Consider the following 19821-nt stretch of genomic DNA (forward strand, 5'->3'; position numbering starts at 1 on the left):
TTACTCAGCATTTACTGTGTGAGAAGCTTTATGCCAGGTGATGAAGATGGAAGCCTAGGTCTGGAAGGAGCTCACAAGATAGATGAGTAGGAGGATTCCAGATTGAGGAAACAGCATATGTGAAGGTAAAGAAACATGGAGGAATGTGGAATATTTGGGTACTGGTGAATATGGGACATGTATACCTAATGAATTAGGTCATTTCAGCAGGAAGCAGAGGAACTGGAATGATACTGTCACTGGCTTCCTAAAGAATACAAACTTTAGCCTGTAAACCAAAGAGGAGCCAGTGAAAACCACTCCTGTTCCTCTGCTGCTCCAAGCCTTTTTCATGTCACAGGACACTGCAGAAGCAGTAGGGATGGAGAGGGAGGTATGCAACATGAAATATATTTAGAAGGGAGAAATGACAGGAATAACTAGTGGAATAGAAGGTAGGAGAAAGAGGAGTTAAGAAGGCTCTCAATAAAGGGAAAGATGATAGAGCAGATGTAAAAAACTCAATTTAGATCCCAAGCAATGAAGACCCGAGACAGTCCTTTGGCCCTGGAGCTCCAAGTGCCCCATCTGAATATGGGGATAGTACTGTTCACCCAACAGATGTCAGGAATGAAAAGTGCTCATCTGTGTTAAAGTTCCTGAAAGAAGACCTAGTGGGGCACCTGGACAGCTCAGTCGGTTAAGCGTGACTCTTGATGTTGCCTCAGGACATGATCGCACGGTTTGTGAGATCCGGCAACGTGTTGGGCTGCATGCTGTCAGTGCGGAGCCTTTTTAGGATTCTCTCTTTCCCCCTCTCTCTCTGCCCCTTCCCCTACCCATGCGCATGTACACTCTCTCAAAATAAATAAATGAACATTGTTTTAAAAAAGCCTAGTAAGTAGTAGGTGCCCAATAAATGTCAACTGAATCTGAATTCTAGGAGCAAAAAAAGTTAAATATTGTGCATATTTCAATTTTTAGCAAAACTAGATTTTAAAGTTCCCCTTCAATAATTCCAATATTTCTGGGGCGCCTGGGTGGCGCAGTCGGTTAAGCGTCCGACTTCAGCCAGGTCACGATCTCGCGGTCCGTGAGTTCGAGCCCCGCGTCGGGCTCTGGGCTGATGGCTCGGAGCCTGGAGCCTGTTTCCGATTCTGTGTCTCCCTCTCTCTCTGCCCCTTGCCCGTTCATGCTTTGTCTCTCTCTGTCCCAAAAATAAATAAACGTTGAAAAAAAATTTTTTTTAAAAAATAATAATTCCAATATTTCTGTACATTTTACTTCCCTAAAGCCATTATTAACCCCAAGTTTGAACCATTCTCCTATTAAAGTTGTAATCTTATCGTAATTAGAAGTTTAGAAATTTAATGAGTTGAAATGCAGCATGGCACAGATGCCTTATTATACCAACTAGTTAACACAGTATTTGTTTTCTACATTAATTTTACTTGCTAATCAAAAATACTGCTTTCTCCCAAATAACATCAAAATAAAATTGCTGATTGTGCAATGGGAAAACCAACGCCACCACATCTGCAACAAGGCCACTTGAACTGTTTTTCATGAGCTGGCAGTTCCCAGGGAAAACTGAAGATTCCATATACCTTTAAGTCAGTTCTCAAAAATTTAAGTGCAGAAGCCAGGCTTTGTATACTACTAGGCAAATATTAAGGTGGACATGCTAAGCATGCCCATGAATATCTATGAATGTTGAACATCATAGGTGATTCACCTTCCTGAGTTAATAAACCAATCCGTTGGAAAAGACTATTTAGGACTATATATGACTGTGTATGTTTCTGGATGTCCACAGCCACCAGATACAGAACACTAAGGAAATCCTGGGGAAAACGGTGTTTCAGAGCCCTTCTATTAGAACAGCCTAGGTTCAACGTAAGTTACTCTTATCTCTTCAACTGACATGGAAGATCCTCACTGGTCTCCCTGCTTCTCTCTTCTTTCCGCAAACAGGAGCCAATGGTTTAACCAAATCTCATCTGTTTGTGCTAACCCTCTCTTAGCCAACAAGCTTCCAGAGAGCCCCAGTGCTTTTAGCATAAAGCTTTTTCATCAAAATCTTCATAACAGGGACTCTCTGGTTTCAATCTTTTACCATTCCCCTAAAAACCTCAGCCATATTTAACAAACTATTCAGATTACAGATTTTATAATATATGTACATATGTAGTAAAAACTATATAAAGGTATTTATTTATATATCTTTTCAATCAATAGAGCCCTAATTTGTATATAGTATTCCACTAGTTAAAACAGGTAAAAAGTTAGGAGTAGGAGGCTCAGAGTATAAAAATCATTAGAAAACCCCTGTCTGACTTAACACATTCTCTCACACTTGTCTTTTGGTTTGTGCTTCTGGTTTTCCTTTTGGCTTCACCTTTGCCTTTAATGACAGCCAGTCCTGGGGCGCCTGGGTGGCGCAGTCGGTTAAGCGTCCGACTTCAGCCAGGTCACGATCTCGCGGTCCGTGAGTTCGAGCCCCGCGTCAGGCTCTGGGCTGATGGCTCAGAGCCTGGAGCCTGTTTCCGATTCTGTGTCTCCCTGTCTCTCTGCCCCTCCCCCGTTCATGCTCTGTCTCTCTCTGTCCCAAAAATAAATAAATGTTGAAAAAAAAATTAAAAAAAAAAAATAATGACAGCCAGTCCTTTCAGGCTCAGGTTAGGTTCTGTTCCCAGAGCACCTATCTATCTGTATGGCGACTGTGGCACTTGTCACCCTGCAGTGCAAGTTCTCCATCTAAAGGCACACACCGAGCTTTGTGTCCGTTTCCCTGGCCCCAAGGACAATGCAGGCTGCAGATGTGCTGAATGACTATCAGCACTTATGGAACTTCTCAGCTACAGAATGCACACTTTAGGAGGCATCAAAAAGGCAGCGTAGAGTTTTGGCACATTACTTTATAAAGATTCAGAGATTATTTCCTCTCCCTTCCTTTCTTCTTTTCAATCTAATTAATCCTATTTACTCTGCTGTCCCCACTCAAAAGCAATGATAAATCTGAACTTACTCTCTTCAACTTTTAAAAAAATGTGTTATACTTTCTTGCCCTTTTACCCTTCTTATTTCCTTAAGGTTTTTTTTGGTAAAATAACACATACATATAAAGGTACACAAAATATACACATACAGCTTAATGAATAAAATGAATACATGTGTAACTAGCTCCCAGGTCGAGAAACAGAACAGTCAACTCCTCCCTTCAAAGACTTCCTTCCCACTCTCCTTCATTTTAGATGACTGTCATTGGGGAGAGTACAGGAAAACCTCACAGAGTTTTTGGGATCAGCCCCTGAATTAATATCCCTGAATGATCGTGGGCCAGGGCAAAAAAGAGGCATCAAGTTGAATCACTATATTGTACACTTGAAACTAATATAACACTGTATGTTAACTATACTGGAATTAAAATTTAAAAAATAAGTTAAAATAAAGACATTAGGGGCTGTGTGTGTGGGGGAAATAAAAGAGGCATTAAGATGTCAGAGTGTATGTGTATTTGTATCTGTGAGTGTGAGGGAATGCTCACACAGGTCAGGGCACTGGTTTAAAACAATCCTAAAAGGCAGGGTAAACCCGCACTTCTAATGGTAAACATTTTCAAAGTAAAAGCATGTTTTTACTAAGCAGACACAGTACTTTGCTGCTCCTGGCTTACACCAAACCTTAATAGGAAACCACATAATTTTCAGGACATAAGTTTCAAAACAGTATGAATTTAGACCAGTTACCATCAACCCCATTGTGGGTAGGAAAGATGCTCTAAGTGAAAAATTGGCATTATGGGGTTGCACAATCCCAGCCACCCAATAAACTCATTCCATTCAACCAGAACAGGGGTTCTCTCTGCTCACAGCAGGCATCCAACAGGGTAGCACATATATGCTCTCTGAGTGAGAAAGCAACACCTTCTCACATACAACCCCCTGGAGAGAGATGGGAAGGGGGAGAGGGGAGGACTTTACACCTGCAAACTCCTAACTCTATCAGCACTAGGGCTGGGAAAAACAGCACATATTAAAAAAGGGGGTAGGAAGGGTGGGAAGGATTCCTGATAAAGCCAGTAATTTTCGAAAAAGGATATTCTAAAGCCATTTTTTCTTAGAAGATGAGTAAGTTTAATGATTCAACATCCAAGTCTTTGTCTTCCTCATGGACTTTAGTCAAGCCCTAATGACTATAAGCAAACTGCTTCAAAGTGCAGCTGTCAGAACTCTTATTCTTCTTGGTAGAAAAACACTATATGCACAAAATATATGTCATATTAATTAAGGCATCTCAACTTCAAGTATCTGTCCCTGGGCCTTTAGATAATCAATATGACCACTAAAAATAGAACAGTGGCATCTCAAATGGGGCAGACATGAGCCACGCCCAATCCTAAGAGACTCCTGTGAGATGTGAGCTGGGATACACATGTGTTTTGCAGTACCACTGAATATCCATCTAAATGTAGCCATGTTTTTAGTTTTTCTGTATGTCCTATTCAGCCTAGGAAACAAAATAACTAACAGACCTATAACTCTTGGCTCAGCTCATTTTGAAAATCCAGTTAACTGCCTAGCTGACTGAGGTCTGGTGGGAAAGAACTGTTCTCCAGGTCTAAAAGAACGGCTGCTTGCACCAAAATTCCATGAGTTTCATGATGAACATCTTGATTTTTTTTTTCAGTTTCCCCCTCACCAAAAGTAAGCCAGCTCTGTCTGTCAAGATGCCCAGGCTGTGTGGCAGCGGTGTCAAAGGCTGCCATTTGCTTGAAGGCACTGCCATCTGCAGCAGTAAAACATTTTGTCTCCGGAAAATAAACACATCTGCCTTTGCCAGTGTCCTCCCACTGTGCCACCCATCTGGAGCAGGTGAGCTGGAAGGCAAGCCTGGGCATGGTGAGACGGGGGTGAGCAGAGGAGGCAAGGCCTCCAGGGAGATGGCACTTGGAGGAAGAAGGTAGTGCTGTGTCATGTCACATTCTGCTAACCACATTCGCCAAAAAGCATGCGAAATTACCCTTGTTAGTGACATTTTAATCATATGCAGCAAATGGCTGATTGTGTTACAGGACAAGACCTGTAAAGTCAAGGTTTCACCAAGGCCATCTGCTCTCCAGGTCACATGACCTCACTGATACCAATAAACACATGACATCTTTGTGCCAGCCACCAAAGGCAAGATGACAGTAACTCTAGTGGTCAGACAGAGGCTCAAAGCAACAGGATTCTTCTAGGACAAGACCACACTACACGTGACTACTATAAAGCAGACTAAACACACTCAAATTGAGGCCAAGTACTGGGACAAGTCACGGTCACTTTTAGAAATGACTAATATCTGAAATTCTTTCCTACATACTCTTTACCTTTCCCTGAAAAAATAAATTCAAGTCTGCTTATGGTCTTGACATTAGATCTTTAAATTACACTATTTGGGGGCTAGAAGAAACCATACAAAATTATCCACATTCCCTCTTTCTCCCAAGGTATTTTAACTAGCTCACAAGAGAGCTAGTGCTAAACCTCCTGAGGCAGGGCTCTTTCAGTTATACCACTGGTTTTCAAACTTTGGTGGGAAGGGAACAGTGAAACCTTTTTGTTTGTTTGTTTTCAAATAAAATTGTACATGGAATCCCAATATATAAAATAGATGAAAGTTACGTTGACCTATATGAAACACAGCTAACATTTCACTATACTGCTCTTCTTTGTGACTTTTCTAAGGCAACTTCATGAAATAGTTTGAAAACCACCACACCAGGCTGGCTGATATTTTCCCAACTCATTATTTCCATTTTTTAGGTGTATAGTCCTATTAAAAAATAAATTACCAAAAGCTCACCAAGTACTTGGCAGAAAGGTTCTATGAAAACACTTTGGCCAGTGAGTAGCAGTAGTAAAGCCCTGAAGACTACATACCATGAAGGGCAGCATTCTACTCTAAACCTTGCCATGAAACTCCACATTCCCCAAGGATATCAGATTTGGCTGGTTCATACCTAGGCCTCCCCTTATGTAAAATGGAGATCAGGGTGGATAATAACAAATAATTTTAGGGCATTCAAATAGGCTACACCAAATGTCCCATTTCAAGCAAGAAATAGCCCCATTACTTATCACTCTCCCTTCTATAGCCCATTAATCAAATCATAAGGAGAATTTAAATAAGCATTGTGCAAACTATGCCTAAAAGTCATTACGAAATTTTCAAAATAATCCTATTAAAATCCAAATAGCATTTTCTTTTATTTTTTAATGTTTATGTTATTTTTGAGAGAGACACACACACACACACAGAGTGTTATAGAGAGAAAGAGGGAGACACAGAATCTGAAGCAGACTCCAGGCTCTGAGCTATCAGCACAGAGCCCAATGCGGGGCTCGAACTCACACACTGTGAGATCATGACCTGAGCTGAAGTCGGACGCTTAACCAACTGAACTACCCAGGCACCCCTCCAAATAGCATTTTCTTAATGAAGACGTCAGTTATTAAATACTATTTTCCAGAAGATATCATTCACTCATTCAAAATATATTTTATTAAACTAATGGCAAAGTCTCAGTTCTTGTAATCTGCCACATTTGATTGTTCCTTCCTTCTAAACAGATGAAAGTGAGACTCAGCAAACATAAGGGACTTAGTCAAGATCACACAAACTAGTACATAACAGAGAACACATCAGAACTCTGTGATTCCAAAACCTATGCTCAAAGAAGCCTCTTAAGTATTTGAAAGTGGAGAGTCAAACCCATAGCAAAAAGCCTAATAAGCCTTTTTCCTGCTCCCTGGTGTATATGGAGGAGAGCAACTTAAATGTACACATGTATTTAAATAAAAAGCTAGAATGAATCCTCTAGATTCCCCTCTCCCCATCTGTGTGGAGTTTTTTTTCCATCTTTTCCTGCTAACCTCATCTTTAATTCTTACATGGTGAAGTAATATCCATTCAATAAAAATATTTTTTAAAGTTTATTATTTATTTTTGAGAGAGAGAGAGAGAGAGAGAGAGAGAGAGAGAGAGAAGGGGGAAGGGCAGAAAGAGAAGGAGAGAAAATCCTAAGCAGCATTTGCATGGTCAGCACAGAGCCTGACATGGGGCTTGATCTCAAAGTGTGAGATCATGACCTGAGCTGAAATCAAGAGTCAGACACTTAATCAACTGAACTACCCAGGCGCTCCTCATGAAAAATATTTTAATGCAATTCCCTTCCAGTATATAAATGTATAATAACATTTTCAGTGGTATCTGTGGATCAACTGGATGACATTTATTCAGCAAATACTTACTGAACACCTACAATGGGCACATATTTATACGTTATCTATATAATCCTATACAGAGATCTTGACACATTTAATAGAACTGGAAATTTTATGCTTCCCCAAATGCACAAACATACTTATATGTTAGTGCAGTAACTAATAAGGGAGACAGTATGAAAGAGCATGGTATTTGGAGTTAGAATCTTACCTCAGCCTTTTACAGACTATCTATGTGTCTTTGGTATACCTGGACACATAACAGACTCTTTAAACTCTTTATTAACCAGTCTTAATAGCCTTGTAAGTAAAATGGGGATAACATTCATCTTTATGGTGTCATAGTAAGCATTGAATAAGGTCACGTATATATCTAGAATAGCGCTGTCCAAGAGAACCTCCTATGATGACACACATGTTCTATATTGGCAATGTCCAATATGGTAGCCACTAGCCACATGTGGCTATTGAGCACTTGAAAAGTGGCGACTGTGACTGAGGAACCAAATTCTTTTTATAGAAACAAAAGTTTATTTCTCATTCAAAGTCCAAGAAACTCTCACCTAGGAACTAAATTTTAAATTTTATTTAATTATTTATAATTGTAATTGCCATATATGACTAGTGGCTACCAAACTGGACTGTGTTGATCTAGACCAAAGCCCTGCACATATTAAATGATCAATGTTGGTTTATTGCTATTTTTCCTATCCATATCAATAATTTTTTATATCCTCCTCTTTACCAGCAAATCAGTTCAACTAAAAAAGCACAACAAAGAATCTCATAAGAAATTTATACCTATTAAATTGCTTCTTCAACCAAGCAGCAATAGCAGCATAGAAACAAGTGATTTATTAGTCATACGCGCCACACACTGTGCTAACAGCTTTGCATGATTACTTCATTTAATCTTTATAATAATTCTGTGAAGTAGGTGCTATTATCTGTAAACAGAGAAATTAAGCTTAGAATCTGTCCAAAGACACAGCTAGTAGTAAGTCAGTGAGCACAGATTTAAACTGAAGCAGTCTAATTCCAGAGATGGTGCTTAACCACAATGCTAAACCTGCCTGCATCTTGAAGAACAAGTTAATTTAAAATTCATTATGTACTCTGCAATAAATAAATGTCCTCCCAACCAAATACCACCCCCAGACACACACACACACACACACGGAGCAACTTAGAAATCAAACAATCTGAGCTACAGACACAAAGTTATACACATGGTAACTGGCTGACCCAAAATAAGTCTCATGTGTGAGTGTACACATGTACTAAATCTAGTGACTTTGCACTTATTAGGAAGACTAAAAAAATATCATCTTTCTCCCCAGAATAAAATGACTAAAACATAAACTTGTATTTTGGAACAATCTAACTTGATAGAAGGGTGGCGAGCAGAGACTGGACTCAGAACCACAGGCAGAGTCTGTCAATACTTACTAGAGCCCTATACCACTGTCTACAAGGGATATTTATTTGTTAAGACATCAAATGTGTCTGCTAGGAGATTAACCAGATCCAATGCATTTGCATGAAGCGCATTGCCACTCTTATCTCAGTTCTAAAAGGAGCTTAATTTACTTAATGTCTGCTATACTTATGACAAAGTATTTATTGTGCCCAAAGCTGGAATTCTTATCCCAGTTCTGCCTGACAAGTCACAGGAATATTTCACACAGCAAGCCACAGTATGCTGTGGTATTACCATATACCACAGGAATTTCTGAGTGGCGGGAAAGCTCGTATCTGACCCATTTTCCTCTCTCACAGAGCAGTGAGCAAGAAAAGGCCAATGACCTTTTACCCCGATCAAAACAATGTAGGTAAATTTGTCTCCTTCCCACCATCGTATCTCTAGCTTCTCTTCAAATCTCACAATCCTTATATTGTACAAGCCCCTAGGCCAAAGGTAACACTTAGAAAAAGAGGCTCTATTTATTAAGAAGTTCTCAATCCAGGGTTATTAGGCACTAGAAAATAAACTCCTTTAAAGACCTGTAATAAGTAACTTAAAAAAAAAAAAATAACACCTGTATTGTTTAGACTCCTGTCATAACTCAGCTTAAGCAAGTGCTGATGAAACTAAAACCATAATAAAAACATGAATAGTGCTGATGTTCTAGAAACACTACCAAAAAACCAAGGAGCTGATGTAAGGCAGAACAGTCAAGTAATTATGGCACCATTAGAGTAGCTCTGCTGACCTGCTGGGTGACCTGTAACTAGTCCCTTTGCCACTTTATGCCATTCATTCTGTATCAGTGACAGAGAATTAACTACTATGTATCTCAGTGGAATAGTGAGTAGATTAAATTATTAAGCAAAATGCTTCAGGCAAAAGTCATATGAATGTTAAATATTATGATTTACAAGCATTCATTTTCCTAGCACTCCTGTGGGGTTAGGAAGTTATCTCGATTTCATAGATGAGTACACAGGCACAGGGGGTAAGGTCACATGATAAGTCTCCATTTACTTAGTCCCCGTGGGAAGGGAATAATACACACCTTTAGCAATCACATGAACTTTCTTGGCACATCCTACACAATCTTTAATACATTCAATCCTTAACTTAATGTTGCCATCTTTTAACATGCTGTTGCTAGAACCAAAACAGCTCTAAGATAGCAAAAAGGCCAAAGTAAGTGAAGATGAATAATTCTGTGTGCTATGGCAAGAATAATCACAGAAAGACAGATAATCTCAAGGTGAAATGTGCATTGTTATTTTCAAGATCTCACCTCCACTACCATGTAAGAACTTTTAGCTGTAGGAATTAAGAATCATGGTTTGCTATGAAAACACTGACGAAAAATTTTAAAGGCTATCTCAGGCCTTCATGTTGGTGTGACCCATCCAAATTCTCTGTGAATGTATTTTCCCCTCAGGCTTTAATTAGCGACTATGCAGAAAAAGAAAACAAATCCAAACAGCCTGAAGAGTGTATAAGTACCAATAATGAGAAGGGCTCAGGAAGTCCAAAAAAGGGCAAAATTACTACTATAGAAGTAATATATAGAAGTAATATATAGAAGAAGCACAGAAGATTTTTCTGCTCTCATGTAAGCCTACTTGCTATACTGCTTACCCGACTCCGAAGACAGTCAGCCAGGTTTCGGCGTGTGAAATTAGCTGCTGCTGTGGGAGACAATTCATAACCTGGTCCAAGAGATAAACAGTCATAAGCAGAAGAAATAACAGCACCCCAAATCATCCCACTACTCCTGTTCTTACATCCTTCCACCCTCTGTACACCCAGAGTACATAAAGTACACAGAACGAAGAGTATAATCCTACTTCTTGTCCGTTTCCCCACACAACAGTTGTGAAATAGCTGGTTAGTACTGACAGTGATTCCTGGCCACAACACAGAACCAAGGCAACTATTCTATGGTGAGATCAAATGCACAGCCTTGCTTAAGCTGATCATTCATCAATAGACTGTGGTTTCCTCTATAGAGAGGGGTACAAATACACAAGCATTAGGAAAGAAAAGAACGAGGTCTCAAGATGCTGATTTTTAAAGTTTATTTAAAAAGGATATTGGGAAAAGAGAGGCTGGAAGTTAGGACTGCCTCAGTCATATTTCATAAGATTTTCTTTTAAAAAAATAAGTAACTTTATTAAATGATTTTCAAAAGTACAGGCCACAGAAAAACACATTTCCATCACTATCTACAACATTTTTAAAAAACAGAGTATCTCAAGCATAAAACCTCTAAAAAGAAAGTCGTAATGACAACAAAACTACAGCCCAGAGAAATGCCATCAGGTATGTGTTTAATAATGCACTCACTTTGGAACTTAACCCCCCAGTAAAAAGGGACTAGTGCCAAAACCCAAGAATGACCCAAAACTGAGCAGCCCCATGCAGGAAATGCCAGTTTGGAAAGACAGACAGCATGTGGTTAAATTATTCCCTACAACAATTCAAACACCAGTGTTACAGCAGGTAAGATTTAGATTAAAATTCTAACAAATATTTATTGAACAGCAATTATGTTTCAAGATCTATGCTACGTGCTTTCATATGTTATTGAATTTCATGCTCACAACAAGCCTATCAGTACCTATTAAATTATAAGGGGAGCAACTCTGAACAAGCAGGAATACTTTGCAATTCTCCACCTAATCCCCTAAACACCATTAAGGATTTTACAGTTATTTTAAAGGCAGAAAGGTATGATTCCTATTTATATATAGATTTTTCTTCCTTTCCCTTATTTTATCTCAGTTCTCAAACTTTAATATGCATTAAGAATTACTGTGCAGGGTTATATACACAAAAGTGCATCTGACCGGTAATTTAAGATTTTCAAGGCAATTTTAACCATACACGACTTTTGTTTTCTGCACTGACTTTCAACTCCAAAACCCATGTAACAAGCAACTCTCTCAACTGGTTTACTCTTCCTCCCCCTCCAATCATGAAATATTGCCGCAGCTACCGTACTTGAGAGACATTATTGGCTTCCCTCGCCTGCCATGTAGGCAGAAAGTAGAGCCACTAGAAAAAAAAAAATTCTTGAAATACTCTCAACTTGCCTAAACCTAAGTGCCATGTGCTTCAGGTTCCTTTTTCATCTTTGAATTCTCTGTGGTACTAGCCAGAGTGCTTAAGACAGAGGAGGCCCTCAAAAATATTCATGGAACTGAATGTATGATGCTAAATTTACTACCTAAAAAACTACATAATTGGGTCATATGCAGCCATTTTATACAATGATATTCAAATTAAGTTCTTTCACAGCTCCATATTATACCAGTGCTGTGTCTAAGTGTATTAAACTGTAAAGTAACTGAAGGTCTTTCCTGCTAGTGACACTATGAACTTTCCTGGATAATAGGGCTAGTGGCAGTATTATTTCATAATAATGCTTTGCCTAATGAGGAAATCCTACTGAGGAATCCTCTAACAAGGATTAGAGCTCATTAGTCCCAGAGGAAACTCACAAAAATCCTAATTATCTTCCTAGACACGAATCTACCAGAAAGGCAAGGCAGAACTCTTTTTGATGGTAAATCTCCCACAATTACATAGAGCTTTAAGTTCACAAGCATTTTACATATTATTAATTAATATTATTATTATTATTATTATGATCTCATTTTAGAGATGAGGAAAATAAAGGCCCAGAGAGGATAAGTAACTTGTCACATTAAAAAAAAGGATAGTAAAACCAAGTTCAACTGAGGTCTTTAGCTTTGAGGTTCAGCCATACCTTAGCTCAAATAACATCCTCTGAAATACCTAACACTTAAAAAGACTGATACTACCAAGTTCATCTCCAAGGTGGCCCTCGAGTATCAGTGGTATAATGGTTCTCTTTTCTGCTCCAGGATTTTTACAGAAAATCTTCAGGATCAGAAGGAGAGTCTAGTTAAGGTTTTAAAAGTAGGAAGATTCAAATAAAAACATGGCCACATTGGTCTGCTTATGTGTAGAACTGCCAGTAGAGAGTATTTGTTTTTAGTTCAGATTTAAAGACAAATCAACCAAAGTTACATTCCAAGTATTACCCACCATTTCTCATCTTATAAAGTTGCACATTTTTCTGAATATATTCTGCAAACTGTACAGTGTCTCCAGCCTCTCCAACACACAGAAGTAAGATTTTTTCACTCATCTTAAACATCTTGTCATGATCTGCTCAAAGAAAAAAAATAGTGTTAAAAATTACCTCAACAGAAATTTACTGCTATCACACAGGAAGCCATAAATATAGTTTATCAATCACTATACTGAATAATTTTGCTAATCACTGTTTTTAGAAGACTTTAAACATTTTTAAAGTTTATTTATTTATTTTGATAGAGAGAAAAAGTACGTGTGAGCAGGGGAGGGGCAGAGAGAGGGAGAAAGAGAATCCCAAGCAGAGCCAGACACGGGACCATGAACTGCAAGATCATGAGCCAAAATCAAGAGCAGACATGCAACCGACTGAGCCACCCAGGCAGCTCTGTTTTTAAAAGACTTTAATGGGCAACTATATTAATTAGTCTCTTTCACTCTCCATGTTAAACCCATTGGTGTATTTTATTAAGGTCAATCTCAGTTGAAGAATATATTTGAAGGCCGACCATTGAAAATACAGTTAAATACATTTAAAGGCATTTGAAATGCAAAAAAAACAGAACCTTCAAAGAAATTGAAGGAACGAAGCCAATGGCCATTATCTTTAGGTTCATGATTACAAAGCCCTGCAATGTCTCTACAAATACAAATGTTAGTTATTTTGTTTATACACACACAAAAGCACAGATGAAGAACCAGTGCTACAATGAAAATTAAGGAGCCCTCTTGAGAAAGAACAAAAAAAAATCAACTGAGAATACAAATCACCTTAAAAAAGTAAATCAACACCATTTCCAAAGCAAAGAGAAAATTAAAATGACTGCCAGAGCAAAAATACTAATGAATATTTTAACACTAAGCTATTTAAAAATAACCTCAAAAATCCCAAAAGTCTAATCTTACCTAGTTGAACCACATCCATTCAGATTACACAGATAAACAAATACTCATATAGCAATTAGTGCCTGAGGAAGAAAACCCCATGTTCGGCATGTAGCTTCAGAAAAGGCCCAAATGTCCCTATCCCACTCTCACTTTCACTTTCCATTTTTCAAATAGTGCTGAATAATCTTCCCTGGGAGTCAGGTTTGAAAGCTATTTGAAAGCTTCTGAAATGCCAAAATACCTTAATAAGATTTAATGACCAAATGCTACAGTCAAGTTATTTTACAAATGTTTGAGTTGTAGAACCGTAAGACTTCTTAGACTGAAAAAAAAAATCACACAAACTGTACCTGCAGATAGTATCAAACTGCCTTGAAACTCCTATACAAACACTTTTATTCATTTATTATAGGCTACAGAAGACTCAAAGACTGTTAGTTTGCAAACTTGGTCATAAAAACAAAAAACAAACATATATGGATATATTACCTTTCCAAAGAAAAAGGACCAGAAGAGTATTAGATGCCACTGGCATTTAGGTTCTTGCCAGTGGCAAGAGTATGCACAATTTTTATTTCTTTCTTCGTGCTTGTTACCATTTCTTAAAATGCCTATACTGGGGCTCCTGGGTGGCTCAGTAGGTTAAGTGTCCAACTTCGGCTCAGATCATGATCTCTCAGTTTGTGAGCTCGAGCCCCACGTCAGGCTCTGTGCTGACAGCTTGGAGCCTGCTTTGGATTCTGGGTCTCCCTGTCTCTCTCTGCCCCTCCCCTGCTCACACTCCGTCTCTCTCTCTCTCTCTCTCTTAAAAATAAATAAATATTAAAAATGAAATAAAATGCCTATACTAAACCTGCATCATTTTTATAAGAAAACATTAATAAGTTTGCATTATTTTCACAATGAGAAAAAAAGGTGTTCTTATTTTGGAAAGAGAAAAGCTTGTTTACAAAGAATTAATGTCACATTTAGGAGAAATGTTAAAATTCTGGGCAGTAAACTGTTCAATTTTTAAATGAACTTAATTTAATATAAGGCCAAAAGTGTTTTTTAAGCATCTATTGTGTGTCCAGTGAACAGCAAAGGGAGATGTTATAGATGCTAATAGCTCCCTGAGGAAACAGCCTATGTAGCACTAGGGAATTTCTAATCCTTGACAAAGAACTTACAAGATCCACATACATGAAACAAATGAGACAACAAAATGAAGAATACCAGTATACAATACTGAGAAAAGCCAACTGTACTAGAACCCAAAATCTTGGGTTGACTGATTGATTGATTGATTGATTTTAAGTAGGCTCCATGCCCAACATGGGGCTTGAACTCATGAATGACTGACTGACTGACTGATTTGTTTGTTTGTTTGTTTGTTTGTTTGTTTGTTTGTTTTAAGTAGGCTCCATGCCCAACGTGGGGCGTGAATTCATGACTCATGACCCAGAGATCAAGAGTTGCATGCTCCCCCAACTGAGCCAGCCAGGTGCCCCAGTAGACCCTGGTTATAATCTGGGCTCAGCACTCTGAACTTGGGCCCTAGTTTTCAAGTGTACAAAATGGTTATACTATCACTTACCCCTACCTAACTCATAGGTAGGGAAAACTGTACATGCACAATATTATTATACTCAGTATTAGACAATGTAGTTCAGATTACACATGCTTTATGAATTCAGGGGAAAAAAGCACTCTGTGTGGGCTGAAGTGCTCTGAGTAATTTAAAAGTAATTCTATACAGACCAGGAGACAAGAGACATGAAATGTGGCATATAACCAAACCGAAGACTTGGGGCATTTTCATAAGCAAGCAATCTCTGGGAAACATCTTCTCTCTATCAAAATATCACAAAGTGACAAACCAAAAAAACAAAAACAAAAACAAATAACTGATTGGAAGTATCATTCTTACTTTATACTTGGAGAAAATAAATCCCAAAAGGTTACTCATTTTCAGCATTCTTGCTTACTCTACATAAGTTCCTTCATGAAAGATAGGGAAAAGTCCTCATAGAATTCCAAAGCTCCTATCATAAAACATTTTATACCTAGAAAAGACTATAGGAAAATTAGAACTAAGTGCAATTATTTCCAACTATTTTTCAAGAACTAACTCAAACTCATCTTTCCTCCATGCCACAGTGACCTTTCTTTTTTCTGAATACCCTCAGGCTTCACTCCTGAAATCATTAAAAACTAAACTAATATTGACTACCTATCCTTCTTTTATCATACAAAATCATCTTGTAGTACCTATTTTCTTATTTTCTTAATGTCTTAGACCCCTGTGAGGATTATACAGAATACCTGTAAAGGTACTGACTTCATTACTGTTCTACCTAAACAATACTTCCTGCTAAAATCACCTGTATATCAAAGGTCTTAGTATTCAAAATAATGGACAGATTTACTCTCAAAACAAGCTGACTCTTTTGGAAAGCATGATTTACAAATAAAACTTCTATAAACTGATCATGGAATTTCAAGTCATCTGACTTGAGGAATAATCCAATTCATACCATAGATGTCTAACAAGTCACTTGTAGGTCTCTCTTCTTCAAAAAGAACAGAATTCAAGCAAAGTCCCTCAGAGTTTTTTCCATCTCCCCAAGTGGTGACAGCCTGACAATCAGAAGCCTGTCACCTCTAAAAGCAGTGATGGGCACATACTTCCCGATTTAATCATTTTTCTTTCCTTAAACCAAAGATTAACTATAGCCTGCCTTCAAAGCTTTACCTAATCTCCACAACCTGAAAGAATCTCTTCTTCTGAACTACCTAAAAACAATTTCTTCGTCCTCTGCACTACAGGACAAGTTTGCATTTTTATATACACAGCATAACTTTCTAGCTTATACTAGAATTATTTGTACACACATCTGAGTCCCTTATTAAATTGTAACTTCTTTTAAGATACAGGCCACATCTTATTCTTCTTCACATCCCTTCAACACCCAGCACTGTAATGGGCAACACAGGTACCCAAAACCTATTTGTCAAATAAACATTAAGCCATCTGAGCCGAAGCATAATACTCTTTCAACAGTAGCATGTCTATGATCAGTCATGAAAAGACACCCTTAGATTCAGCAGATCAACAACCCAAATCTTTCAAAAATTATTAAGTACCGACTATGGGGAGACAGTATAGTACAATACTTGTGGGCAAAAGATCTGAGTCAAACTGCACTGGTTTCAACCCGGGTTCTGCCTCTTGTGGCCTTAGGCAAGTTTCTTAACCTCTAGGACTCAGCACAAACAGCTGTTAAATGACGATATACTAATGTCTATCTTAAAAGTTTAAATGAATTCATGTAAATCATTACTTAAGTACTTAGTATTATCACTACTACCTATTTGTCATTGCACTAAGCATTTGCACCAAACTTTTTCACTCAATTCTCCCAACAAGCTTGTGAGGTTGGTATTACTAACCTGACTGAACAGATGAAGAAATCTGGGCACTGCGAAATAACTTGTACAAGGTCACAGAGCAAATTAAGTCAAAAGGCTCCAAACCCCGAACTCCACTAACTACTTAATACTTAAATACAAAGAAAACTTGGCCGCCAGTGCCCTGGAAAACCGGAAAAGGAGGATCAGGGCTGAGAAATGGGAAGAAACAGGCAGCGGGAGGGAAATGCCAAGTTTCTAGTCCCACACACAGTCTCAGTCTCCCCAGGATCTCACCTTATACCACCAGGAAACTAACCTCATTAGTAGCGACAACAGGAAAACTTTATCAAAGATTCGGGGGTCTAGGGACCCTGGTGCCCGGCAGGTGCTTGAACACATAAAAACTGAATTCCCACAGGCAACTCACCCAGCAAACATCTAACGAAGGCCAGAGCAGAGCACTGACCTAGGAGCCTTAGGAGGAGCGAATGCCAAGGCCCTAGGCCAGTCTGCCCGTCTCCTCGTTCCAAAAACTAAGCAAGTGCAGAGCAGGGCACGCGGGATTCCACCTCCCAGTCCTCCCTGGTGCTCACCCAACCCCCTACGAACTCCGTCCGACTGCCCCCAAACCCAGGCCGGCCGGCCTCCCCTGTTTCTTCTCACCGTCCTTCATCTGGACAATGCTGCTAGCGGCCACTTGGTCGGAAGCGACAAGGACATAGTCGGGGCCCTGGATACCGATGAGGTACTCCATAGTGGCGGGAGGCCGAGAGGACAGAGCGTGGGATTCGCCGGCTTCCCGGCCTCACCGGTGAGACAGCACGGCCGAGCGAAGATTTCGCGTGACACTAACCGCGCGACCGCCCGGGCCTCCGGCGCGTTCGGATGACGCCCAATTGTCGCGAGAGGTTGTAAAGTGGGCGAGGCTTTGGGCGTCTTACTGCGTTCGCTTTTGGCCTGGGTCTCACGCAAATCTGGTGTACGGGCTGCTTGCTTTATGTAACGTCCAGTTTCTTTATTTATAAACTGAGTTTAAAACTCGCTTGGGAATGAGATCATGCGCTATATGTAAAGCTCGGAGCACGTGTGGGGGCTGAAATGGCATGCATCCCTCGATGGCTCTTTCCCTTCGCTCGGTAAAATATCTCCAGAAACTCCTTTCTCTGAAAGCCAGGTTACAGAAAAATGAACTTGACGAGAGCCCTATTTATGTGTTTTACAAAAATAAAATATGGTTGAGTTAAAGCTCTAAGCATGAAGAGTAATTATCAAAGATCTATTTACAGATATTCCAACTTCAAATTACATGCAATTGTTACTTCTGGCAACAGCGGCTTGAAGGGAGGAATTTCACTTTTAATTTTAATCGCATCTGTATTGTTTGAATGTTTTGCACTGCTCATGTATTATCCATTTCTTTTGAATATGGAACAAGCATGGCCATGTCTTTATATCTTGAAGTCATTCTGGGAAAAGCTGAAATATTTTATGATTAGTTTCTGACATTCACAATTTGGTCTTCATGCCAGCCCTACTAGCTTCCCAAGAAATGACAAAACAATTCCAATTCTATTTCCAAGACAACTGTGCAATTCATTTGCTTCTGCAGAAATCTGTAGTCCTTACTCTCTTCAGAATGTTTCTTCCAGCTCTCTGCCTGTGAAGGAATATAAAGCCTGAGGAGTTAGGGGCAGCCCATCTATCATGAGATGGATGCCAGGGGCAAGTGAGGTCATTAAGTCAACTGTACTGCTGAGAACACAGATGCATCCATCATCCTAGAAAGATTCTTTTCTTAAACACCACTGTGGGGAGTCTCCCTCCCAACCCCCTCTCTCTTTGTGTGTTTGTGTGTTTTTTAACTGCAAAGAGTACACAGTTGTACTATATACACAAATCACACAAGAAATGAAGAGTTAAATATCTCTCTTCCCACCAGGGATAACTACCCACTAGATGTCTGTATCCTTCCAGACCTTTTTTCCTTTGCACATACCAATATTCATTCATTCATTCATTCATTCACAAAAACTTTAGCATTCTGAATTGGAAAATCCAATTTTTAAAATGGACCCCGTCCTCGCAAAAAGCTCCAAGGATATTTTAAGTTGTATCTTCATTCTTCCTCCCAGGACATCTCCTCTAGTTAAGTCACACTAGAGATTCTCTAACTTCTTGTTGGTATGGAAGAAAATAGATTTTCAAGACCCAACTTGTGCTATCTCACCAAGAATCAGGGAGGAAACTTTCTTCACTTAAAGCCTTAGAATAACTGAGTCTCAAAATTAGAGAAAGTGTCTGTAGAGGTTCCAGAAACAGCATGATGTAGCCAACTTTTTCAGTAAATAATTTCAAATATGTAGGTGAAACAGTATCTGTCACAAGTACTCAATGATGGTATTGTAGTGTGAAAGCCGCCATAGCCAATACATAAATGAGCAAGCATGGCTATAATCCAATAAAACTTTATTCACAAAAAAAAAAGGTGAGGGGGAAGAGGAGAGGTGAATTTGGCCCATGGGCTATAGTTTGCAGAACCCTCATATAGTGGGAGGCCTGTAAGTCAACACCTAACTCTGGTCCCAGCTCTACCTCTTCCAACCTTGGTGCAAAATTTATTAAGCCTCAATTTCCCTATTTACAAGAGGGACATTTAGAAGAGAGATTTGCTTTGTATTTCTCTTGAGATGGGAAAGAGATGCAGGTTTGGTT

The 19821-nt window shown here is 39.1% G+C and overlaps 1 protein-coding gene across 2 annotated transcripts in view; it reads right to left on the bottom strand.

Moving 5' to 3' along the window:
- The window catches only part of PSMB2 (proteasome 20S subunit beta 2), a 33827-nt gene extending 15847 nt beyond the window's left edge, over positions 1-17980 (bottom strand). The window contains exons 1-3 of one of the 2 annotated variants that reach the window (XM_040469045.1): positions 17773-17980; positions 12781-12903; positions 10345-10415 (exon numbers count right to left, since the gene is read on the bottom strand). In XM_040469045.1, the coding sequence (XP_040324979.1) occupies positions 10345-10415; positions 12781-12903; positions 17773-17863 (285 nt within the window). In that variant the 5' untranslated portion in view covers positions 17864-17980. The remainder of the gene's footprint in view (positions 1-10344; positions 10416-12780; positions 12904-17772) is intronic. The other variant, XM_040469054.1, reaches the window with a different exon arrangement.
- Between the last annotated feature and the right edge of the window lie 1841 nt (positions 17981-19821).

This window comes from Herpailurus yagouaroundi, unplaced genomic scaffold (genome assembly GCF_014898765.1).
Source record: "Herpailurus yagouaroundi ecotype Mexico unplaced genomic scaffold, PumYag 77, whole genome shotgun sequence".
Lineage (NCBI taxonomy): Eukaryota > Metazoa > Chordata > Mammalia > Carnivora > Felidae > Herpailurus > Herpailurus yagouaroundi.